This window comes from Suricata suricatta, chromosome 2, assembly GCF_006229205.1.
Source record: "Suricata suricatta isolate VVHF042 chromosome 2, meerkat_22Aug2017_6uvM2_HiC, whole genome shotgun sequence".
NCBI classification, from domain to species: Eukaryota; Metazoa; Chordata; class Mammalia; order Carnivora; family Herpestidae; genus Suricata; species Suricata suricatta.
In genome coordinates, this window is record NC_043701.1 from 168,929,963 (window position 1) to 168,955,682 (window position 25,720).

Genomic DNA, 25,720 nt, shown 5'->3' on the forward strand with positions numbered 1-25,720 from the left:
AAGCCTTGCTTTCAGACTTCATCCCTGCCCAACTCCGGTGAGCAAGGTCAACCTTCTCCCAACGATGGATTGCCCTCGGGCCTTGGAAGGGGCATCTGAACTGGTGCTTTCCGAACTGCTTTCTCCCAGGCCAGGAGGCGTGACCTGGCAGCTGACAAGAACTAAGCGGTCCCTCCAGGCGGCATACGTCATCCACATAGTTTGTTGCACCAACTTGTAAAACTCGGGTTTGTTGTTGTTGTTGTTTTTAACTCAGCGGCACCGGCAACAATACCAGGACCCTCTGATAAAGGGTGGGGCGCAAGGAAGAGGTGAAGCATGGAAACCTGAAGGATAGAAGACCAGAAGGCCATGGAAACTGGAAGAAGAGAGCATCCCAGTGAGAGGCCAGGATGTGGCGCGGATGTCACAGATGCTGCGAACAAGTAGGAAAATGCCTTTGTATTTGTCAAGGAGGGGCATTAGAATTTTACTAGATATGTGTGAGGACAGATGGCAGGTGTTAAAAGGGGAGTAAATAGGACTAAAATGAGTGGGCACGGAACTGAACATTAAGAGATGAGCCTTCAAAATCAGTTAACATCCCCCTAGAGTAAGGGGTTGTGAAAAATGGAATTTCGTATAAGGGGAAGGTGACATTGGGCCGCAGCAAGGAAGCTGCCAATGCAAAGCACAAATGCACCAGAGGTCAAGGATACAGTCCTGGCAAGAACCTTCCGGAGCAAATCAGAGGGGGCAAAGTACTGAGTTCAGATAGAGGGTCAGGTAGCAAGCAGGGTTCATGGTCTGAGGGTTGGGTTCACAGCCATGTCATGTACCCAAACAGTGTGGATGGTGTGGCCGGGCACGTGTCGGCCCCCCTTTCTGGAGGGCTCCCCCGTGAGAAGGCTGCGTGTGAACGCTTTTGAAGGGTTCACAGAAAACAGTGCTCTAAGAAAATACTTGCCTTACTTGTCAAAAAAGTAATTTGGGGGCAACTACTATGAAGTAGTGGAAGGAACCTAATACTTCAGACATAAAGATAGGACAGAAATACCAGGAATCTGCACAGAAACTCAAAGTAAATCTCTGATACGAATAGTTACTAAGAAGAGAAAATGCTTGATCAAATTTGAAGAGCTCTGGGTCAGTGATAAAACCACCCACTGGGGGTCCATAAATTCACGCAAGGTTATTTCCTATAAGCATTTTCATAAAGTCCTATGTATGGGGCGCCTGGGTGGCTCAGTCAGTTAAGCGTCCAACTTTGACTCAGGTCATGATCTCACGGTTCATGGGTTCGAGCCCCGAGTAGGGCTCTGTGCTGACCGCTCGGAGCCTGGAGCCTGCTTCTGATTCTGTGTCTCCCTCTCTCTCTCTGCTCCTCCCCTGATCACACGGTCTCTCTCAGTCTCTCAAAAATAAATAAATGTTTGAACAAAATTTTTAATAAAGTCCTATGTAAAGTCAAACAAGAACAACTGTTTATATGATAAATTATGTAGAGAACTTTTAACGACAAATTTGAGATATCAAGAATATATTCTTTTTTTGGTTTATTAAAACAAAACTACCCTTCTGTGCTTCTGACAATACATTTAACAGGCATAAAAATCAATGGACATTTCCAAATAGGTTTCGTTCACAAAATCACACAGTATTATTTCACAGTATTTTATAGTAATCCTTTTATACCACAATTCAACATTTCTTTGTACAACAGGAAAATAACACCTTCCATCAAGGCATTTCAGAGCTTTAGATGTTTAGAAATAAAGTCAAAATTCTTTCAAATGCGATCATTGTTTGTATTAAACTAGAATGCCAGATGCCAAGTCTTAAGTTCCTAAAAAGAGTCTTTTAAAAAACAGATTTACATCCAAATTAGGTCTTATAAACTTCAGTGATAGGTCTTATCATTTCTAAATACTAGAACTATCTGTGGATAAAAATCTGCATTCAATTGTGCAATATTTTCCTCTAGATCTGAGTTAAAATCTTCATTCTTTACCTCAGTTAATCCTTGTGTTAATTTTGCTACTTTAAGGGGAAAAACCCAGAGTCGTTGACAGCTGACCTTTCCATCAAAGGAAAGGTATCTGACTACCTATATTAGTTTTCTGTGCTTATTGTCTCCAGGGGAGAAAACGTACACTCATTAACGAGAACGTTAGATTGTACAAAATGCATGCAAACTCTGCCCCCTGCTGTTGCTGTTTAACACAGCGCTTCCCAAAACGTTTTCCACGGCTTCGCGGAGGATCACAGGGCTGCAAAGGGGAAAAGATCCTGGGGCCACAACAGTCTGGAAGGAAATGCTGGGTAAACAGGCTTGGGACCAGCACACCCTGAGCCCTTGCTGCACTGGAGAGCACTGTGAGTTTCTAAAAAGAGAGGATTCATGTACTTTTTTTACCAGTAACACTTCTACAAAACAGCGATGAGCATCTCACAGAGCACTCAGATTACGTGGACAGCCAGGGGACGTGCTTTCCCCCTTCGGATGACCCCAAGTTCCACAATCTGAGTTCACATTCATTGCAATCCGCTCACCTCTCTGACTTCGAGAGACTTAACAAATCCAAGAAGAAAGAATTGGAATACTTTCTCTGTTACTAGTGCCACACGGTTCACACTAGTGCCTTCCCTTTTGTTTTTCTTAAAAGTGAAGGGAGCAGAGACTCCTTTCCCTTTTCTGAAATCAGTGAGGACAGTCTTCATTTGAAAGCGTGCAGTTTCGTATTGCTTATTATTGGATTTTGTTTTTTAATTTGACTCACAGTCTTCCCCTGGAGGGCATGCATTTCAGTTTTATAGAAATGCAGTAGAGTAAACTGTAATAAATTATTTACAAGCACCTAGTTTGTTTAATCTTACATGGAAGCCATTCGCTTTTGGAAAACTGAGAATAAATCTTTAAGCAGAACAGTGCTATCTGGAAGCCTTACTGTGATGATGTATGCTTTCTCGGTGATGAGGCACTGAAGAATGAGTTGTGCTAAAATTAACTCAGGGTCAGCCTGTCTCGATGAGCAGAACTTTGGTTGAGATTTTTCTTCCTTAAAAAAGGTTTTCAAAGCACCAGTGAATGACAAAAAGCATGCATATTTATTCTCACAGTGAATTACGTTGCAAGAGAGCTAGCAAATCATACCTTGCATTCCCCAAAGCATCTGATTAGATTTCTAGAAGACAAACCAACTGAAAAGGGAAACGAAGCCAGAGAAGCCATTGGTGCTGCCCGGCAGGCATGGCGGGCGCTCTTAGCAGAGGTCACAGGCAGTGCAGCCCATTCCACTCACGGTCAGTCCCAACCTTGACCTTCCAGGTAACTAGGAGAAGTCTGAGCAATCCTTGATCTCTAATTTAGAGGGAGAATGAGAGAGGCTAGTGCAGTGACTGCCTGCCTACAAAAGGGACACTCACGGGGATAAATAAGCCTCCCCGGGTGGCCCCCATGTGCACAGCTCCGGCCCAAAGAAGGCAGCCTCCTCTCTCCCGGTTAGTGAAATGGAGTGCTACAAGGTGAAGGCCGCGCTCCACACCAGCGCCGCTGCGACACTGACAACGGCTTAAGGGGACGGGAGTTCCTACAAAGAACAAATACATTTTAAACATGGAATCTGAGAAGACTGGGAGAAGACCACGACAGCACAGCATTATTGCTAGGAGTTTCAAACGAGATACTTCACACACTGTGAGATACCAACCAGTGCCCTTCCCTCTCCGGACACGCACGGGATATTCAGGAGATGCTATTAGTGTTTAAAGTCCAAACACTAAAAGTACAAAGTTAATTCTCAGTACCTTGAAATTCAAAGACTATATGCAGTATTCCATCAGGAAAAATTCCTAATTCCATAATACCATGAACAGAAGGAACAATAGGCTGTTAGAAAATGTTTTAATATCACATGATCTTTATGAAATCACCGTAATTACCGCAACAATCACGCTCCTGCTCATAAAAAGGCACCTGCCCATTAGGAACAGTCCATTTTTCATAGTAATTTGCCACTGTGTGGCCTCAGGGTTTCGGCATATAACCCATATATGTTTTTAAAAATCCACGGTGTTTCCTCATAGCTAAAAATCCATAAATGCCTTCAATCACTTGCCTGGCAGTGGGGCCACCACGTGTACCACACACGCTAGACACCACACACCCTGAGTGGGTGCCAGTACCCTGGACTGGGGCAGTGCACAACCTGTGCGCAGCACATGAGCGCCCTGAAGCAGCAGCCTAGAGCCCCGGCACTTACCGCTACCAGTCTGCCAGGCCAAGCTAATCAGGTTAGGCCAAGTGCTATTTAGCTGAAGGATCTTGAAGAGAGAGCTGCACCTGTGAGAGGCGGGGCTGCCAGAGGGGTGGGGAACTGTAGACACAGACACAAAACAGGAGTTGTTCCTAAATACTTGCTGGTCATTTAAAACTCAATGGCACTTTTTATATGAGCAAAAGTTTTCAGAGTCAGTGTTTACCTTGAATTTTGCCAGCCAGATTTATTCCTGATGTTAACTGTTTGATCCCATTAGCTCTATCTCTGACCTAACCCCATGTTCTGTTTTCATGTTTCTAAAACGCTTTCTAAATGTGCCTGCAGAGGACAGCACAGTGATAGCTGGGTGTGACACACATCAGCCCGTCCATTTGTAAAGCACTTTGGGATGAAAGGTGTCCCCTTTAAAACGTAGCTACTACTGACAAAGATAAAACTGGAAGGAAAAAAAAACACAGTGAATGGATGGCTGGATCATGTTTAAGGATGCATTAACTGTTAATCAGAAAATATATGGACGAATTACCGGACAGTATTAAGTACGCTGTACAAATTTGGTTCTAGAATGAATCTACATTTGTGCCCATCACAGTAATTAGTGCTTAACAGTTCTACTTAAGGGTAAATCTTTAATAAACTTCAAAATGATTTTTTGAGATTTCACTTCGTCATCTACTGACGACTTGCAAGCGGAGGCCGCGGCCCCGAGGGTCATCTGCGCAGGGGCGGCGTGTCCTCTCAGGGAGCGGCAGGCACAGGCCCCCGGAGGGGAAGGCACTTGTCTTCCTGCAGGTCGCGGCAGCACAGGTCAGGCCGGGCTGCATGCCGGCACCTTCAACTCTCGAGCCAGAGGCCGGAGCCTCCGAGGGACGCGTCCCGTGCCCGTCACTTCGCCGCAGGTGCCAGGAGGCACCTACAGCACCACAAAACTCAGGATATATTCTAGGAGTTTTTGCCGGTTGCACTGAGGTAGAAACGTGCTGCTGAGTTCTAGAACAGACACTCGCTTCTGTTTGGTCTCTTTGAAAACCTGGAGAGAAAGTTTAAGTTAAAGACAAACCAAACAGATGGCACCAACCCTGACCTGTGTCCTAGACCCTAAAACGCAGGAAGGCACATAAAACCATATCCTGGCTTTCAGTGAACGAACACGTGGGCGTTTAGGAGTGCGGGGTGGGGAGGTGGACGTGGGTGCAGTGTTCGCGGGTAGAGTCCAATCAGTATACTTTTAACATCTGTGTTAGAATAAAGGCACAGATAAGTCCCTCACAAAAACTACTAGTACCTCCATGGAACTCACGTCCCACAGGAAGGCAAAGTACACCGGACAAGACTTCCCGCAACACCAGTAAAAACAGAATAACTGAAAATCTATAGCGTAATTAACATCCCTACCAAAACTGTGCCAGCAGCTTGAAACAGGAAAGTTCTGGAACATTCAAATAAATATATACTGATGGGCCTCACCTTCAACATACCTCACCCTCTCCCAATCCCCAGACACACTGTCAAATTTAGAGCAGAAACTGCTTTTCTCTGGGCCCACCTCAAACAAAGATGGCACAGACAGACTAGACGTGGGCGGAAAGAGAAAGAAGTTAAGACCTGACTTCGTGCTGTCATTGGTGGGCACTCACCCCGATATCCTTGAACATTTTCACAGCATTCTTCACAAGGCAGTAAGTGGCACTCTCAGCTGTAGAGAGAGGATAAGACCTTATCAAAGTTCAGCACACCCCAAAACGCCAACATCCACAGTGAGAAAGTGTGGGCGGCATGGGGGGCTGGAGCCCGTCGGCAGACTGGGGGCAAGCTCCATTTGGCTACCGGCAGCCTGTGAGGTCTCAAAGGATCTGCTGTTTCTTTAAACCTGCTCTGTCATCTTTTAAGGAAAAACCAGCAAGAACAAAGGAGAGAAAGAAAGAGGAAGAGAGGAAATGAGAGAGAAAAAGAAGAGAGAAACACCAACAACAACCATCCTGAAGGGTTTTTGAGAGAAGCAACAGATGTGTCTGCACACTGTCACCCTGCACAGTGACGCACAGACGATGCTCACAGCAGTGAGGCCAGAATGCGCACAAATCTAGAGATCAGAAGAGAATTCCGGACCTGGGTTTGCCCATTAACCAGCTACGTGATCTGGGATAGTTCCTTCATCTATAAAGTGGGTGACTCTATCTCTAGATATTCATCTATGTGGATATGGGGGGCGGGGGGAGAGGGAGGGAGAGAGAGAGAGAGAGAGAGAGGGAGGGAGGGAGGGAGGGAGGGAGGGAGGGAGGGAGAGATGTCTAGTGAGAAATTATCTCTAGTTCCCTTCTGGCTCTCAAAAGTATCGATTCCAAGCAGTTGCCGTCCTAGGCCGTTAACCATAGAAAGCGCTGCTCCCGCCAGATCACACCTCTCCCACCAGGTGAGGGGCGCTGGAGACACGTGGCTTCTGGCGGGCCCACGGGCACGGCCACCCGGGTCTCGGCTGCAGCGCCTCCGGGGCTGTGACAGAGGGCTGGGGACAGCGAGTGCACAGGTGGGCGTGTGTTCGCCCGGGCATTGAATGCGCTCACAACGGCCCATCGAGGCAGCTCCGGAGTGCAGCCGAGCCAACCGTCCGCGGCGAGGGGAACGATCACAGGCAAGAACTGCCCCCACGCCATGTGCCTTAAGCAGCAAGAACGAGCAACCAGCCAGGGGCGCGAACATGCACGACTCCTGCTCACAACGTTAGGTGAAAAGAGCCAGACGTAGAGAGTCCGACCGCACCAATCCATCCACAGCACACCCCAGAACAGAGACCACCAGTAATCTGTGGAGTCGGGGGTCAGGTTGATTGCGCGTTTTTCCCTGTCTATACCTAGCAGATTCCTGTCATCAAAAAAGGCACAGCTCTTAAGAGCAGCCACAGTTGTGACGCACGTACCGTAGACGGCGACACTTCTTTCCGTTCTCGTGAGCAGGTACTTGTGCAGCTTCTGCAGATACTCGGGCTCCGGCACCGGGCCACTGAAGTTGTGGACGAAGATGGCGGCCGAGCTGTAGGCTTCCAGCAGGGGCCCCAGGAGCCTCTGCAGGAAGGTGATGAACTGCTGGTGCTCCTTGGACTGGCTCACCTGGCGGTGCGAGAGTGGGCCGTGAGGTCAGGCGGAGGCAGAGGAGACAGAAGCCGTGGACCCAGGGACTTCCGGAGAGGCGTCAACTGAGAAGACGGCCTCTCACCAGCCCCCTCCCGGAAGCACAGACCCCGTGCAGGAAAGGCTCTGGATCTGAAGTGAGTTCTTTGCCATCCTCATTTTTTCTGTAGTACTTGAGATTTACATTCACTCAACAGCTGCCTGGAAGAACCTGTCATCCCTTTATGACAGAATTATGACATCTGTCATCACTGAAAATAGCCGGGCACAAAGCTGGGCCCTCCAGGGTTCAAATCCCAGCTCAACAGCACTTGAGTGAGGAAGAAGGCACTTGGCAAGGCCACCAAGGTCACCTCAGGCCTTCCCAGCCTGCACTGGCTGCCACCCCTACATGGCCCACATCATGGGGGGATGACAGTAGTGGTGGTGAGGCACCATGTGGCAGAGGGGACTCTCACTGCACCCACCCAAACAGGCACGCTCAGGTAGGCCCCCTGCAGTGCAGAGACAGGACCACTCACTCCCCATTGTAAAACCATTAACGCTCAAAATGGAAAAACTCCTAAAGGTCATTTGGACTCTCCAAAACCTACACCTCCTGAGTCTGTGAAGTGTGTGTGCATGCGTGTGTGTGTGTGTGTGTGTGTGTGTGTGTGTGTGTGCATGCGCTTGTAAATTAGAGGTGTTATACCACTGCAAAAAGAATAATCCACTTAGCGCCAGGACATCTGGGTGGCTCAAATGATTAAGCTGCCAACTCTGGCTTAGGTCATGATCTCACAGTTTATGAGTTTGAGCCCTACATCCGGCTCTGTGCGGACAGCTCAGGGCCTGGAGCCTGCTTCAGATTCTGTGTCTCCCTCTCTCTCTCTCTGCCCCTACCCAGCTCACATGCTCACACATAAGCATGCTCTCTCTCTCTCGAATACATTAAAAAATTTTTTTAAAGAGTAATCCTCTTAAAATACTCAGAAAAAATTGGGTCATTATTAACTTAAAAAATTACAAATCAGGGAAAATATCTTAAAAATCTAAATTTTCTCCTATGATGGGATTTGTTTTAACTGAAGGCAAAGAGCTCAATGTATGAAATTCCGACAGGGTTGTCAAGACTGAGAATGACTCAGAAAGAGTCACTGGCCAGTGACAGCTGAATAGAAATCCCTCCCCAACTCTGGGCGCTGCCTTGCTTTACTGATGACCAAGCGAAAGTCCTCCGTATTCGGGAGAGCGCGCGGGGGCGGGGAAACACGTTTGCCCCGGCGCATTCTGAGGAGACGGCTGTGAGGGGCCTCACGATGTTCATCTTCCCGAATTTGTACTTCTGTCCCTTTCCATTACCTACACCCAAACTGAGCGACTGGGGGTAGTCATTCACCTCGAACATTTGAGTACCTTTACCAGGCAGAAAGCACTGGGGCTGGTCTACGGGTGCTGGAGACAGGAATAAGTCACCAGAGTCCCGTTTATAAGAGCCTCACTCACGAGGGGCAACACAAACCCCAACTCCACGGTAACATCCACCAGGATTCTTCACCGAAGTACCTTCAGGAAGCAATCTCGTTGCTCCTCACCAAAATCACTGTCTTCGTCTTCTTCATCACTTCTCCAAGACAAAGGCTCCGGAAGCTTCTTGTCCCACTGCTGCTCAGCAAGACCGGGACTAATATCTTCCTGGTCATCTTGCTGCGCCAAAGAGATGAAGGACAGGAAGTAAATATGCGCGGGCGCACTGACATGTGCCTGGCTGGACAGCAGACAAAGCATCCTCCCTCTCTGCCCTCCCCACTCCTGTCAGCCATGGACAGCGTCCACTCACTTCCCTCTCCAAACTCCGCCTCACTCGGGACAGAGCAGGGATGGAGAGAAGAAAGAGGCAGCAGGGAAAGCTACCAGATGGAGCAAATAAAATGCCCTCGCCTCCTCTAGGTCGGGGCCTACTTTCCCGGGCCATACCGGCTGTCCTAAATCTATAACAGTTACAGTCTCAAAAAAGAAAGACACGAGTGTGCGAGCTACAATATGCATGTTTACTGATATGTAAAACACCTCATCTTGGAATGAAAACTTATGGTATCATGGAGTCAAGTCAAGATAGGTTCTAGACAAGACCGGTTACACAAAAGAAACCAAAATATTAAAAACAATCCTGAGAGACATTTACTCTCCCTATCCTTACTTTTCGCGTGGACTAGACTATACACCAAATGTAAATTACCAGCTGAAATAACTGCCCACAACAGTGGTTAAAATAGTCGGTAGAAAAGAGAAGGAAGAGCAAGAACCTAAATAAAGGCGAAGAAAGCCAGCCCCTCCTCGTACCTCTGCCACTATGAGAATGCCGTACTGGATAAACCTTCCTACGGTTTCGTGGCAAATTTGGTAAAACGTCTGGCAGGGCTGAAATGAAAAGACAATTAAATATAAATGTCAGTGACTTTTTTTTAAGGCCGAAACACGGTACAAGGTAACTGCCAAATGCTCCTGTGTTAACCACCTGACTCGGCTGGGCAAGTCAAGAGCCCCGACGCCCACCCTCCTGATAAAGGGGAAAGCCCCAGAGCCCTGGCTCTCGGTCTAGCAGAGCAGCCAGCCCGGGTGGCACCACCTGCAGAGGGCGACCCGAGCTCAGTGTCCCCGCGGTGGAGCAAGTCCTCAACAAGACTGCCTGTCCAGTCCTGCCACACATTTCTTTTTCTTTACAGGACCATTTCTCTGCAAACGCTACCTTACAGTAAGTATCGTACATAAAGGTGTAGATGAGGAAATACAATATTCAAATAGCTCAGAAATGACCCAGGAAAAGGACAAGGTCAATCCTGAGAGCTTTATCTGCCCCATCCCATCCTGCTGTCCAAGGTTCATGCAAAACAGATTCCCCAGCGGGGCGACAATATGCCACACAAAGAACGGTGCCACAGAGGAGGGCTGTACTCACAAAACTGTCTTCGTACGTGGTCCAGGACACGTTCACGAGTGGGGGAGAGTACTAGACTTTACATAGAATATGAGTTCTTTTTGTTGATGATTTTGAGGAAAAAGAATCTATTGCTTGTATGGGTGTCTTATGATGAAATGTCTAGAAGTGCTTGAATATAACATAAATGCTCGCCGGTACTGTTGGGTCTTGGTTTTCCCATTTGTAAAATGACAAGGGCTTGAAAAGATGATTTTTAAGACTATTTCTAGCTCTTATGTTCTGGGCCTGTTAATAATTTACAAACCTCTGACCCAGTATCATATGTATAGTAAGAGCTCAGTAACTTTGGATCTGACTGATGGAGAATGTTGAGTGATCTGTCCCATCAGGAGGCTCTTAGCTACATGAAGGGGTCACGGAGTAGTGACCCCAATAGCCATGAAACACAGTACACAACATAGTGACCTGATGGTCACTGAAACCCAGGAGTAGAGTGTAAAGCTTTAATAATAGACCAAACATCCTCTGAGAGAAAAACAAAGATGGCTCCTGGTTCATAAAAACGCTCAAGAAAAAGACAACAGGCAACACAAGAGTCTTCACTTACGAGAGATATGGTGCCTTCGTTAGAGAGTAGGTAGCACAGGCTGGCGGCCTTCCGCACCAGCTGCTCCTGGCTGATGGAGTTAGGGGACGTTCCGGCAGACCCTCCTGGGCCCCTCTTGTGCAGAACGGCGTAGAGGCTGCAGGCTAAGGAAAGAAAGGCATCAATGAAGCCAACAGCCTTCCAGCTCCAAGAAGAACTTCAGATGGCTCAGAAAACTTGGATTGCCTTAATACCTTGTTAACACATCAAAAATAATTATCTGCATTCACTGGGGGGATTTACATAAATCCCCCCAGGATCCACTGCTCAGGATTCCATGTGATCCCAACTCCACCAAACACATTCCGCAGGGGCTTCCGCCCCTCCTGGCTCTTCTCCTCTGTCCCCTCTTGATCGCAAATAAGCGCCCCACACTCATTTTACTGCCATGTGTAGCTCTGTCTCAGGTTTTCAGCCCTTGATAGCAAAATACCTTCCCTCTCCTCCTCGGTTTTAAGTATAATACTATGCAAATGGTAATTCAGTAGCTATTTGTTATTAAACATAAGAATAAGCCATAGTGATAGAGCAGATTAGATTTTTATTTGAAAACTAAAAACATAGCAACCCACTCCCTCAAACAAATCAACAAGCAGCGCTATGTGCCTTAGGCCTGTTCACGGCCCATGAGGATATGTCAGGGCCAGCCATACCTATGATGGCCTCCATGATGAAGACGTGGAGCACCCCATTGCTGTAGAAGTTGAGTTCAAACACGGACGGGACAGTTGTGCTGGGTGTAATAAAAAACTCATCGTTCCTACTGGTGTGAGTGATCGTGACACAATTTCCCAGCAGCTGGATGGCATGCATGACCACGTCTTCAGAGTTTCCTGAGAACCCCAGGTCAAAATCTCGAGCCAGGACTTCCTCCTTCATCACAAAGAAGTCCTCCACCAATGTGGAGAAATCAATTCCCTAGAGAAACAGAGAGACATGGTCTCGAGACAGTGGAAAACCTACTTCCCAAAAGGCCATGAGGCCATTCCAAGGAGTTTCTTTCTTGCGTTGGCTTTCCTGCAGCCCACTGTCAGCATAGACAGGAAAAGGCCCAGAATATCAGTGCAGAGGAGGTCATAAAAACTGGAGAAAAGACTGCTCCTCCAGAAAGCCAAGATATTCACATCCAGAGTACGCTCTAGCCACAACACATGATAGGAGCGTGTAAGGGGACAAAGGGGAGCAACAGCCATCTAAAAGTAAGCACTGTTTATTTTTTAGCAGTAATTTCCATCACGTTAAATAGTTGCCTGACAACTACTTATTTGGTGCACACGTACATACACACGCACGCATAAAGGCACTGTGTTTGGTGTTGAGAAATGACTGTGAAGGGGACAGACTCGCTCTTGCATCATAGTACCCAGACACGTGCATTAAGGGAATGTGGTCCTAAACACAGATCAAATCGTGCGGAGACCATCAGCTGGCAGAAGACTCACTGCACGCCAACACAATATGCCTCACTACTCACAGAATGCCCCCTGTCATAGATGGATGCAGTCTGTGAGGCTGTTTCCATGGGGACTTCCTCCATCAGAGCTGTAAGCTCCTGCGGGCAGGCTGCTTAGCTTCTTTTACTGCGTGTCTCACAAGCCCATGCCGGGACTGGGCCACATCTACCAGCGAACGAGTATGTGGACGCTCTCTCCTGACCTCCGGTGACACTGCACACATACCTGCCTGTGTCTGTAGAGGAGCAGGCAGGCCACGATGTGTGTTGACATAATGGCACAGGACTTGCTAGCAGCTGGAAGGCAAACACAAACCTTTAGGTTCCCTTTTCTTTTATTATAGCTAGAAGTTTCTAATAGTATCTAACTCTTTCAAGTTTAATCATTTTGAGAGAAAGAGAGAGCGGGCGAGAGTGCATGAGCATGGGAGGGGCAGAGAGAGAGAGAGGGAGGGAAGGAATGCCAAGCAGGCTCTGCACTGTCAGCCCAGAGTCTGACACGGGGCTCGATCCCTCGAACCGTGAAATCATGACGTGAGCTGTAATCAAGAGTCAGACACTTAATCAACTAAGCCACCCTGGCGCCCCCAGAAGTACCTAAATCTTATTAAACAGGAGTATTTAAAACCCTAAATACCTCCACATCTACCACATTTCCCACAACTTTAATTTACTGAAGGGAAATTACATTATACCATGTTCTAGGCCAACAGAACCTCATTAGAGATCGCTATTATCACAGAAGCTAGCCTACGACAGCTCCACCTTCCAAACAGGCCAGTGGAACTTGGTTACTGAATGGCCAGGAGACACCTTCACGGAAACACCAGGACCCAAAGTATACGCCTGTGCTGGCACCTCTACGCGGCACCCACTTCTGTGCTTCTGGGCCTGGGCCCGGCTGCAGTCCGTGAGGACGGTGCCTCCCCCGCTCTCCTCAGGCAGGCGGATTCATCGTCACATTCAAAGAGGTGCAGTGGGAGAAGGGGGCAGTAGATTTGAAGTCCGAAAATCTGGGCTCAAATCCTAATTTCTACACTAATTTCATAACATGGGGGAAATTATTTCGACCCCCAGGCCGCAGCTTCCCCATTGCTAAGATGAAAACGCACTGTGTTCACCGGGCTGAGGATGCATGATCCACCTGCCGGGCCCGAGGGAGGAGGGAGGACAGAAGTACATCCGAGAATCACTGCAGCCCAAGACCCAGCGCTCCGAGCTGTGGACAATTATAATCATCTAAATCAAAAATATAAGAGTATCTATGGAACATTCTGAAAGAAACACACCATTTGTAAACTTTCGGAGATAACGAATTCATGAATGCTCCATTTACAGTGTTGTCTCCAGCGTTTAAAAAACAACGTACCAAGTACCATATTTATGGCCATTAAAAAAAATGTTTCTAAAGGATTTTTTTAAAACATAAATATTTGTATTATAATTGGAAAACAGCACAATACAAAACCTGTAAAAATATTTTTAAAGACTAGATAGCAACATCCCTGGTTATCTGGATAGTGGGTTTTATCTTTATCTTCCAACTTTCCAACATTAGGGATGTAGGGTTTTGAGTGCATGGAATTCAGGCAGGCGAGAGACACAGTCAGATGTGCTCAAGAAAGAAGACCCTGACCTCGGGTGACGCAGGAGGGCAGGAGCCTGAGCTGGTCAGGGAGCCCGCACAGCGGCGCCACCGGGAGGGGCCGAGAGTCTGGTCGGACTCGGGTTCCGGCTGGGGGAAGGGCAGGGGCAGCCCACTGGGCTGTGCACCCAGGGACCACACCACTGCCCCAGGGCTGTGGAGCAGGTGCTGCGGGGTGACGCACTCTGCCATCTGGGACTTAGAGAAGACTGAGTCTGTCCTCCGATCGCTCTGCTCCGGCTCTCTCCTACTCGAATTATTTGTGCACAACGCTGCCACCAGGAACAGCACAAGCCCGTACAGAATTGCTCGTTACTCGATTTGTACTCCCCACTGTGCAAACAAGGCTTTACGCATACATAATGGCCCCTCGGTATTTGCTGGCTGACAATAAGCATGGGGTCAGCAGGAAAAGGGACACGAAACTATAAAACTAGATGCCATTCAGCTAGATAGTTCAAAGAAACAAGTTTATGAGCAAAAGAGGGAACAAATCATTCTGACAGTACTATCTTTTAAAAAGCAGAAGACCTACTACATGAGCACCTACTAGTTACCAGGCGCTGTGTGTGATGTTCTCCCCGATTACGTCAAATGCCCACAGCAGCACCTTCCTAATAACTCCCTATCACCACCCCCGTAGCAGCTGACGGCGCCAGAAGTTGAGCCTAACTACAGCCGCTTCCCAAACCCGTGGGGCGTGCCCTGCGCCGTGCTGAGCCTGGGGGGGGCAGAACGAAAGGGTGTGGCGTTGTGCTTACTGAAGAGAATGTGCTCGGCCAGATTGGCAATCAGTCTTCTTCGGAAGGATTCATCTGTTGCATTTCTGGACTCGTTAACCGACGTGTCTGCACCTTCATCAGCAGCATCATTGGGTCTGAAAAGATTTTTTAAAGTAGACTCTACAACCACACCCTTTTATAAGCAAACTACCTAGAACTAAGGTGCACATGTATTAAGATACTTCCAACCAACCACTACTCGGTCTACATTTAAACCACCAATAGATTATTTATGTACATTGTTTTCCTCCATAATATACCTTATTGTGTTTAATACACTCTCCTGACCAAAAGATTTTATTGAGTTATGACTAGTCTTTGGCACATCACCCCCAAAAATCCACTAGCTGAAAGAACTGCATAAAGCAAGATATCTCATTTTAGTCATTTCTTTTCTTTTTTTTTTTTTTTGAGAGAGGAAGAGCGCAAGCAGGGGAGGGTCAGAGGGAAAGAGTCAGAGAGGGAATGCCAAGCAGGCTCCAGGTCCAGGGCAGAGCCCAACATGAAGCTCAGCCCCACGACTGTGGTATCAAGACCTGAGCCAAAATCAAGAGTCAGACGCTTAGCCAACTGAGCCACCCAGGTGCCCTGATACCTCATTTTATTTCTTTAAATCTTTTAAAAGTGCTTATTTATTTTGAGGGGGGGTGGGAACAAGTGGGGTAGGGGTAGGAAAAGGGGAAGAGAGAAGAATCTCAAGCAAGCTCTGTACTATCAGCACAGATCCCAACACGGGGCTCAATCCCACAGATCACGAGATCGTGACCTGAGCCGAAGCCAAGAGTCTACACCACGTACCTGACTAAGCCACCCTGATCCCTCGTTTTAAGACATCCCTAAAATGTCAACACTTGAACACATTAAGGGCAAGGCTTAACATTTAATCTCTCTAAGTTACAATTCAATTTGATTTCTGGAAAATGGATATAGGAAAACTCTTTCATACTCTGCACTAACAACATACATAACGTAAGCCACTACCAAAAGGAATTCAGCTCCCACATTCCGAAGCACAAATCGAGTAAGAACTCCTACCTCATTCATACACTCAGAAAGATTTATAATGCAAAGACTAATGTGAACACCCATCACTTCGCTATCGCTATCCTTTATCAAATCAAGAAAAAAGTCACCTGGGGTGAGGAAGTGAAAATGAGAATGTGCACGTTCTTCAGAAAAGTAACCTATTTTTCTATGCCACGTAAGAAATAATAGACATTTGATTGTTTCTCTGCCAACCTTACCTTAAAGGAAGAATTGCTGGGAGCAATGCTTGCTCCAGGGAGAGTGGAGCAGACACAGGTCTCTGACTCTGGCTTTCTAAATACTCCTGGTGCCGAGGGGGAAGACAACACAACCGTTACCTCGCATTGTCTTGCTTACATAAACACATATAAAATACAATTCGCTCTTCAAAAGGTAACAAGGGCGCGCAGAGTTTACGTTCTCCACCCTCAAGTACCTTCAGAAGTGCAGACTCACCCCAGGGTGTTGGCAAGCACAAAATCGAAAGACTAATGATACCAAGGACGGGACAGTGAGGCTTAAGCAAAATTACTTAAAAGTTAAAGGAAAACACTTAACTTTTCTCACATCCGCATGAAATTATTTGGCATTCCCAATATTATTATTCGTGATCATCAACACGACCATGCTTTTTAAAGGAAATCTGACAACCTGAGGATCACGTGATTTTTGAAAGACCCTCCACCCAAATACAAATCCTAAGGACACAGGGAAGCTGTTCAACGGTTTCGAAAAAGGCAAAGTGGTAGGAAATGGCAGGGCTCCCAGAGGGTGAAGCGTGTAAGGTAAGCACCCCTCCGGCAGTTAGAGTCTTTAAAGTAAAGGTAGGAATGGAACAAAAGGAAAAGCAGGACTTCTGCTCCTTGTCCCTGGGCTCCCGACTCATCCTTCTCCTTATTTGCCAATTTGAAAATCTTAGGAATTTACAGCTTCCAGGACCCCAGGGCCCTCCGCCCCAGGCTCCTCCACAAGACGCCACTGTCCCTTTGAACCTGCGTCTGCCAGATTCCACTCAGCAGAACAGAACACCCTCCTAGGCTAGGGCCAATTTTACCCTGCTTTAGGGGTTAGGTTTTGAAGACCTTCCTCTAAAGGCAACTTTAAAACATAATATAAAATAGGAACATAGATTATGAAGCAACAGGCAAAACTCCCATGAACTGATAATAATAATAATAATAATAATAATAATAATAAATATGGACCCCAATATTTCCCAAAGATAGACCTTTACTATCCTGGAAACAGGCATACTTGCTGGGACAATTTAGGAAATGCCATTCTTGACCCAGTCCTCATTTTACAAGAGAAGGAAGTGAGGTCACACGTGGAGGAGGCACAGAGGCAGGGGCAGAGACCACATCTTCCGACTCGGAGCTACGCCAAGGCTTTCCCAGAGTCTCATTCCAACACTCACCTTTAAGGAAAACGGTTGTGCAAAATCCACTCTGACACATCCGTAGTTTTTTCGTAACATTCTGATAACGCCTCTAGCTACACTCCACAGGCTCTCATTCTTCTTGGGTTTTCCCTAAATTCCAATTTGGAAAGAACAGCATGATAAGAGACAAAGCTAACAGGAATTCTACTATCCAAAAAAAATGCCAGTTATTTTTCTTTGTGGAAATTGGAGGTCTGTATTGAAAAGGACATCACTGAACAAAGAGGGAAAGTAAGTATTCATTGACTGAGACCTGTCAGAAAATGGCCAGCATGCAGAGATGCTAAAAGATGTAATCCTTTCATTAGGAGAGGCAGTTTGGTCAATGAATGACAGAATACTTAACATTAATTCATTTAGTACTCTGTTTACACCATTCACAAAACACCACTGCAAACTACAGTGCTGGCACAAAAATAAACACATAGATCAATGGAACAGAATAGAAAGTCCAGAAGCAAACCCACAATTATATGGTCAATTAATCTTTGATAAAGAAGGCAAAAATATGCAATGGGAAAAAGACAGCCTCTTCAATAAATGGTGTTGGGGAAATTAGATGGCAGCATGCAAAAGAATGAAAATGGACCACATTTTTTCACCATACACAAAAATAAACTCAAAATGAATTAGAGACCTAAATGTGAGACCTGAAACCATAGTCCTTGAAGAGAGCACAAGTAGTAATTTCTCTGACATCAGCCATAGCAACATTTTTCTAGATATGTCTCCTGAGGCAAGGGAAATAAAAGCAAAAATAAACTATTGGGACAACATCAAAAAAAAAGTTTCCACACAGTAAATGAAACATTCAACAAAAGTTAAAAAAAACACCCTTACAAATGGGAGAAATATTTGCAAACAACAGATGTGATAAAAGGTTAGTATCCAAAACATACAAAGAACTGCTACAACTCAACACCAAAAAACCAAATAATCTAATTAAAAAACGGCAGAAGACATGAACAGATAAGTCTCCAAAGACGACTTGCAGATGGCCAATAGACACATGAAAAAATGCTCAACATAACTCATCATCAGGGAAATGCAAATCAAAACTACAAGGAGATATCAACTCACATCTGTCAGAATGGCTAAAATAAAAAACACAAGAAATAACAAGTGTTGGTAAGGATGTGGAAAAAAAGGATCCCTCATCCACTGCTGGTGGGAATGCAAACTGGTGCAGCCACAGTGGAAAACAGTATGGAGGTTCCTCATAAAGTTAAAAACAAAACTACCCCATTATCCAGGAATCACACTTCTGGGCATTTACCCAAAAAATACAAAGAAAAGAAAAAAAGAATTCAAAGGGATACATGCACCCCTATTTTATTGCAGTATTTACAACAGCCAAATTATGGAAGGAGCCCAGGTGTCCACGGATAGATGAATGGATACAAATGTAGTGTATATATACGTAATGGAGTATTACTCAGCCACCGAAAGTATGAAATCTTGCCATTTGCAGTGACACGGACAGAATTAGAGAGTAAAATGCTAAGCGAAATAAACCAGAGAAACACAAGTACCATATGATTTCACTCATATGTGGAATTCAAGAAACAAAACCAAATGAACAAAGGAAAAGAGAGAGAGAGAGAGAGAGAGAGCAAGAAATAAATTCAAAACTATAGAGAACAAACAGATATTTGACGGAGGAGGTGGGGGGGTGGGGAGGAGGGGGAGCGAGACACAGGCAAAGGGGATGAAGAGCACGCTTACGAGGAATCACTATATCGTGCACCTGAACTAAATATAATACTGTCTGTAACTGTACTGGAATTAAAACTTAAAGAAAAAATACCACTGCTAGTTAATGACGATAAAATTGATGCAACAGGATGGAGAACTGTTCTGCAGTTCTCAAAGAAAAGTAAGACGTCAAAAACGCCACTTACACGAAGTCTGATGATCACCAGAGTCTAAATATCTAACTTTAAGCAACTGAATGCCAAATCCAGCCCCACGGTAGCCTTTAACTTACTACTAATTATTCATTTAGTAACATTTCCTGAACATTAATTTACAAAAGGGACAATGACAGGCATGTATCAGACACAGGACTCTGATACAGACTCATGAGACAGGGTGAGTAGTGCACACATTCAAGACAGACAAATATACAAAAAGGGTGTCTCCTGAGAGAAACTCCGGTAATAGGTCAGCACTATCACTTCATTTGTGAAGCCTCGAATCGTCTAGTGTCTTGAGCTCTGGCCCGCTTGGGGCAGCAAGCTTAAAACAAGTACTGTGTCCAAGACTTCTACACTAAATAAGAGCAAAACGGAATCCCTCTGGAGCTCTCACAATGCAGGTAGGAATGGTAAGTTGGAAAAAGCATTCTGGAAAACTGTTAGCATCTACTAAAGTTGAACACATGTACACTTTATGACCCAACGATTTCTTTTTTTTTTTTATAGTTTATTACTAAGTTAGTCTTCATATAACATCCAGCGCTCTTCCTTGCAAGAGTCCATGACAATCACCCCCTTCCCCTCCCCACCTCCTCAGCCCTCAGTTTGTTCTCAGCATTCAAAAGTCTCTCATGATTTGCTTCACTCCGTCTCCCCAACTCTTTTTCCCCCCTTTCCCCTTCCCATGGTCCCCTATTAGGTTTCTCCTGCTAGACCTATGAGTGACAACATACGGTATCTGTCCTTCTCTGCCTGACTTCACCTAGCAAGACTCTCTCCAGGTCCATCCATTTTGCTACAAATGGCCAGATTTCATTCTTCCTCATTGCCATGTAGTACTCCATTGTGTATATATACCACATCTTCTTGATCCACTCATCAGGTGATGGACATTTAGGCTACTTCCATGATTTGGCTATTGTAGAAAGTGCCACTATGAACATTGGGAGTACATGTGCCCCTGTGCATCAGCACTTCCGTATCCCTTGGGTAGATCCCCAGCAGTGCTATTGCTGGGTCATAGGGGAGTTCTATTGTTAATTTTTTGAGGAACCTCCACACTGTTTTCCAGAGAGGCTGCACCAACAATTTCCACTCGTAGGTGCATACCTAACAAAATGCATACCTGGGTTCACGAGAAATATGCAAGATTGATCATAGTCAAAAACTAGAAACCAAGCTGTTTTCAACCAAATAAACCATAGTACACGCATACACCGGAAAACTACATGGCTATGAGAATAAACACACTCTAACTATATGCAACAACATGGGTGAATCCCACCAACACCCGCTTGAGCAAGGAAAACCAGAAGTAAAAAGACCACGTGCTACACAATTTCATTTAGGTAAGAGTCCAAAAACAGGCAAAGCTAATCTATTCTGGAAGAAATCAAGATAAGCGGTTACCCTTGAGGGGACAGTGAAGAGAAGGGCACAAGGGGGGCTTCTAGGGGCCTAATAATATTGTCCCTGGCTGTGCATGATTACACGGGCATGTTCACTTCAGGATAATTCAAGCTATAGGCTGATGATCTGTGCAGTCTTCTGCAACTTATTATATTCACTTCAATAAAAAGTTTACTAAAAAGTTACTGCCACTTTTCAAATTAATTTGTTATAACTGCTTTATCAATATGATCCCAGCATTTCGTCAGGGTGAACTTACAATTTACACATAAACCAAAACCCCGGGGAGAACGACATTTAACCCTCCAGGAAGAGATGGAAACGTGATGCCAGTTGTTCTTCCATTTCCCAATCCCAAGATCAAGGCCAGCACTGACGAATCCAGACACGTCACTCCCTCCACGCGTAGGGAAACGTCACATTAGCACTACCCATCAGATGGGCACACTCTACCACTCGCCATGCCCACTCTACCATGTTTCCTGCTTTAAGTAGGACCAGAAACACTCCTTGTTAATTCTAAAAGCAAAAGGCTTGAAAGCGAAGAAGACTTCCGGTGGGCAAGGCTCGTACCAGCTGTTCGCCGTTGTAGTGACCTTCAATAATGCGGTCGTAGGAGATCCCAACGGGAATGACCAAGATGTCTGGGATGGTATTGGTGGATAGCGTGTCGACCACAACCGACAAAAGTCCTGCCCGCGCGCAGGAGGTTTTTCCACTCCTGGAGCGTGTGCCTTCCAGAAAAATCTCTAAGAATTGCTGCTGTCGAAGTAGTTCAACTATATGCTGGAATAGAATGAGAATGCAAACATGAAATCAAGAGCACCCCACTTAGAACAAGCTCAGAAAAGGTAAATCTGCACACAAAAACCTAGAACCTCACTACCAACAAAGTGTTTTACTCACATAAATAAAAGCAAGCCAGCTCCTCCAATGCTCTATTTCGGTGATTACAAAAATAACCCTCCAACCCACACCCAAAAGATAAACACTCAAATAATTATACAAACAACATTTTTAAAAAAAAATCTCAATCAAGTCTCTGCTTCCTTGTACTGTAAGGCAACTCTGACGACTGCTTTAAGGATGACGGGACAGCATACGTACCCCGTGGAGCAGAGCTCTATAGAGAATATCCTTCCGTCCATCCGGCGTCTCATCTAGCCTCCGTCGTATGAAAAAGCCCCCAAGCTTATGGATCAAGGTGCTATATGTTGAAGAATGCACTAATTATTTATACAGAAAAACACACGAATACTCAAATTCCAAGTTACTTCAAGACAGACACTGCATGAACATCAACCCTGTGCTGTCTGGGCTGCTGACACCTTGCCACTCCCCACATCACTGACACGTCTCACATCGTTCATCAGCCTTCAGAACATCACTCCGCCCACCGAGGCTCTGTTAACGTCTGTTCCAAACCAAAAGCAGTTTGTACGATACAGTACCCTGCAAAGGTGGCGTTACGGATTTTAAGAGGATTATGACACACCGCTAAATTTTAAAACCCGGCCGCGGGTCTCAGGGCACCAACCGTCAGACATCCCGAAATGTGCTTCTGGCACATGAACTACAAAATGAATGTGAGGTCACAAAAACTCCTTTGGGGAAATTTTCTCAAGAACGTACTCCTTAGAGAGTGTCTCCGTGAGACCACGATAATTTTACCAAACCCAAACCAAGCATAACCAATCTTCCACAACGTGAAACCAACAAAAGGTGCTTCATGTACACTTACAGGGGAATAGACTGATTTTCTCAACCCCTTGCTTCTTTCTACAGCATTGAGGGATCTTTATAAGAAGATGGAATTTTGTAATACTTAAGCCACCCTTTCAAACTCTTCCTATTCTTCTCTAATAAAGTGATATTAAAATATCAATATCAACATGTATTTCCAGTATCTTCTATAGTCAGTACACGGAGGCAACAGTAAGATGTCCCTAGCCCTTAATAACACTCTCTCAGAGCAAGACTGCAGAGAAGTTCAGAGCAAATGAGATGAACCACCCACAGAAACAACCGGACCCGAAAAGTGACTTGTGAATATACAGACGGGCGCGGAACAAAAGAAAGCTGCGAATCAACAGGCCAGGTCGCTGACTGGCTGCCACGTCTGAAGGAATGACGAGCCACGCAATGACTGGCACAGAGTTCATGACTACGAGAAATTACAACTTTTTAACACGCATCTCCATGGGATCCTTCCAGGGACACTTCCAAGCTGAGAACCTGGAGGGAATGATTACAGGAGTTGTTCTGACTACAGGCAAGGCAACCTGTTACAGGGCAGGGCCTCGCCACAGCCCGAAGGGAACACTCCTCTTGGCTCTAAATCTACGCCTGCCAACAACTTTCTGGTGACTTTTTTCCCTCCAGTGGGCTTCATGCTCAGTGCAAAGCCCAACATGGGGCTTGAACTCATGACCCTGAGATCAAAACCTGAGCTGAGGTCAAAAGTAGGACACTTAACCAACTGAGCTGCGCAGGCACCCCAACTTTCTGATGACTTTCTAATGCAACTTCCCAGGTTCCTCAATACTGAGAAGAGGTGCTCTCAGAAGAGTAAACAGAAACTCTAGTCCCTAGAGAAGTGTGTCTGGTCCGAATGCGTCGATCACATTGTATTATAACTATTTGTCTACATTCCGCAGCAGATTATGAGCTATTTGAAGGCAAGGACTCTAGAACTTCTTCACTCCTGTCGAAGTACAGATGGGTAAGAATCAGCTGACCTTTTGAACGAATGGCTTCCCTTCACCCATTCACATGAGTCTGGTTAGCCGCAGAGCTCTGAGCCAAGCAATTAGGAAGGAGCTGCTTGGACTGGGAGGCTCAGGATCTGACTTCACAGCATACAAAGGTGATGACTGCCACTTCGTGAGGCAGTGTGCAGTGTGTGCACAACCCACAAGCCCGCTTCCCTTCCTGTTACTATAAATCCACCCTCCTAATACTCCCTACTGCTCAGAGCTGACCTCAGGGATGTTCTCTGCTTTGAAATTTGAGCCCTCAGAGCGCCTGGGTGGCTCAGTGGGTTAGGCGTCCAGCTTCAGCTCAGGTCATGATCTCACGGTTTGTGGGTTCGAGCCCCGTGCTGGGCTCTGTGCTGACAGCTAGCTCAGAGCCTGGAGCCTGCTTCAGATTCTGTGTCTCCCTCTCTCTCTGCCCCTCCCCCGTTCACTGTCACTGTCTCTCTCTCTCAAAATAAAGACATTATAAAAAATTTTTTTTTTAAATTTGAGCCCTCAATATCCCAAAGCAACTAATACTCCTCATTCATTCCCCATTGGTGACCAGCTCCACTATGTACCCAGTTCCCTGGTAATAAAGACCTAGGAGCCTTCCTCCCTCATCAACCCCTCTCCCACTCTGGACGAGCATCTGGTCTGAGAATTCACCTTACTAAATACCTTCATATCTCTACCCTCCTCACCAAGAGCACCACTACAAATTATAATCTAAGCCTTATCTTTTGCCTGAACTCTTGCAATACAATCAGATTTGTTCTAACTCCCTCTAATCGAGGGTGACTTTTCAAAATGCAAAACTGACTGCTTCTCAACTACAGGATACACTCTAGTCTATAGTCCTCCGCTCTATCAGCTGAGCTATCGAAGGGCGCACTGCAGGATACACGCTAAACCCTCGGCTTAAATATTGTTCTGCTCCAGCTCTCACTCCTACACAGAGGCCACTTCTGGCCTCTCACCCTTCCCACTGCACCCTGCATTCTAACCCTACTGACTTGTCTGCCACTTCCTAACCATCCCATACAGTTGAAAGTTTCTCCATCTTCAGACTATTCCCTCTGAATGGAACCCACTGCCTTCTCCTGAGAACTTCTAAAATAGGCCTTTTGCACCGTATTAAATCATTACATGTTTCTAGTGTTACTAAATTGTGAGGTCAACGTTAACAGGGATGGTTCTTACCTACTTTGTACCAACACCACCACCCACCCCCACTCCCACCTTCCCTACTGCCACACCTGATTCAGTAATTTGCTATGCTGTCTACTTGTCTTTCAGCCATTTGATAAATACGGTCCATGAAGTTCAGGTATTCATAGTTCACCAAGTATTCCACATAAAACACAGAAGTAATGGTGACAGTCTAAAAGCTTTTTTGTACTTGTCATATTTTCACAATAAATGTTTATAACGAAAGTAAAAAAGGGGCGCCTGGGTGGATCAGTTGGTATAGCATCCAACTTTGGCTCAGGTCATGATCTTACGGTTTGTGGGTTCGAGCCCCACGTTGGGCTCTGTGCTGACAGCTAATTCAGAGCCTGGAGCCTGTCTTCGGATTCTGTATCTCCCTCTCTCTCTGGCCCTTCCCTGCTTACACGGTCTCTCTCTCTCTCTCTCTCAAAAAAAAAGAAAACAAGTAACAAAGCTCACATCATCTCTCAAGTCATCTTTACAGTAGTATGTTTCAAAATGTATAAGGAAAAAACAAAAAACTCAAAATATAATCTTTTTATGCCTTAAATTACAAACTAGGCTGCTCTCACCTGAAGATGGGAATGTTAAGATTGTTGCCTGAAGCGATGTAGGGCGCCTTGATGTTATGGCAGAAGAGAATGAATGTGAGCAGCAGATAATCAATGTGTGATCTGTGAACTGGCAGAAACAGAAGTGGCAAATTCATCTAGTAAGAGAAAAAAATTGCCAAATTTCAAATTCAAATGCGACCCTGAATCACACTTTGCAACTTCCTATGTGGTTAGAATGACTCAAACACTGGCTAATCAAGGACTCATTCTTTAAAAACATTTTCCAGGGGTGCCTGGGTGGCTCAGTCAGTTAATCATCCGACTTTGGCTCAGATCATGATCTAATGGGTTCGTGAGTTCGAGCCCCACATCTGGCTCTGTGCTGACAGCTCGGAGCCTGGAGCCTGCTTCAGATTCTGTGTCTCCCTCCCTCTCTCCCTCTCTCCCTCCCCCACTCATGCTGTCTCTCTCTCGCTCAAAAATAAATAAAAACATTAAAAAACACTTTTTTAATAAAAAATACAAACATTTTCCAGTAACATGAACTTCCTGCAGTACAATACTTCCCTAGCTAAAAACCAGCAGAGCCGCAA

The 25,720-nt window shown here is 45.7% G+C and overlaps 1 protein-coding gene and 1 long non-coding RNA gene across 4 annotated transcripts in view; one reads left to right on the forward strand and one right to left on the reverse strand.

Annotated features, from left to right (window-relative positions):
- Window positions 1–1,518: 1,518 nt before the first annotated feature.
- The window catches only part of GPAM (glycerol-3-phosphate acyltransferase, mitochondrial), a 36,465-nt gene continuing 12,263 nt past the window's right edge, over window positions 1,519–25,720 (reverse strand). For all 3 annotated transcript variants that reach the window (XM_029932578.1, XM_029932579.1, XM_029932580.1), the window contains exons 8-21: window positions 25,146–25,282; window positions 21,734–21,833; window positions 21,200–21,412; window positions 17,277–17,390; window positions 16,078–16,163; window positions 14,813–14,928; window positions 12,633–12,703; window positions 11,607–11,871; window positions 10,915–11,057; window positions 9,710–9,787; window positions 8,933–9,073; window positions 7,177–7,366; window positions 5,897–5,955; window positions 1,519–5,289 (exon numbers count right to left, since the gene is read on the reverse strand). In XM_029932578.1, the coding sequence (XP_029788438.1) occupies window positions 5,173–5,289; window positions 5,897–5,955; window positions 7,177–7,366; window positions 8,933–9,073; window positions 9,710–9,787; window positions 10,915–11,057; window positions 11,607–11,871; window positions 12,633–12,703; window positions 14,813–14,928; window positions 16,078–16,163; window positions 17,277–17,390; window positions 21,200–21,412; window positions 21,734–21,833; window positions 25,146–25,282 (1,830 nt within the window). In that variant the 3' untranslated portion in view covers window positions 1,519–5,172. The remainder of the gene's footprint in view (window positions 5,290–5,896; window positions 5,956–7,176; window positions 7,367–8,932; window positions 9,074–9,709; window positions 9,788–10,914; window positions 11,058–11,606; window positions 11,872–12,632; window positions 12,704–14,812; window positions 14,929–16,077; window positions 16,164–17,276; window positions 17,391–21,199; window positions 21,413–21,733; window positions 21,834–25,145; window positions 25,283–25,720) is intronic.
- LOC115285888 lies at window positions 7,689–13,816 on the forward strand. Its single transcript, XR_003905736.1, has 3 exons — window positions 7,689–7,872; window positions 13,112–13,377; window positions 13,484–13,816. It is a non-coding gene; the product is annotated as an uncharacterized LOC115285888 (long non-coding RNA).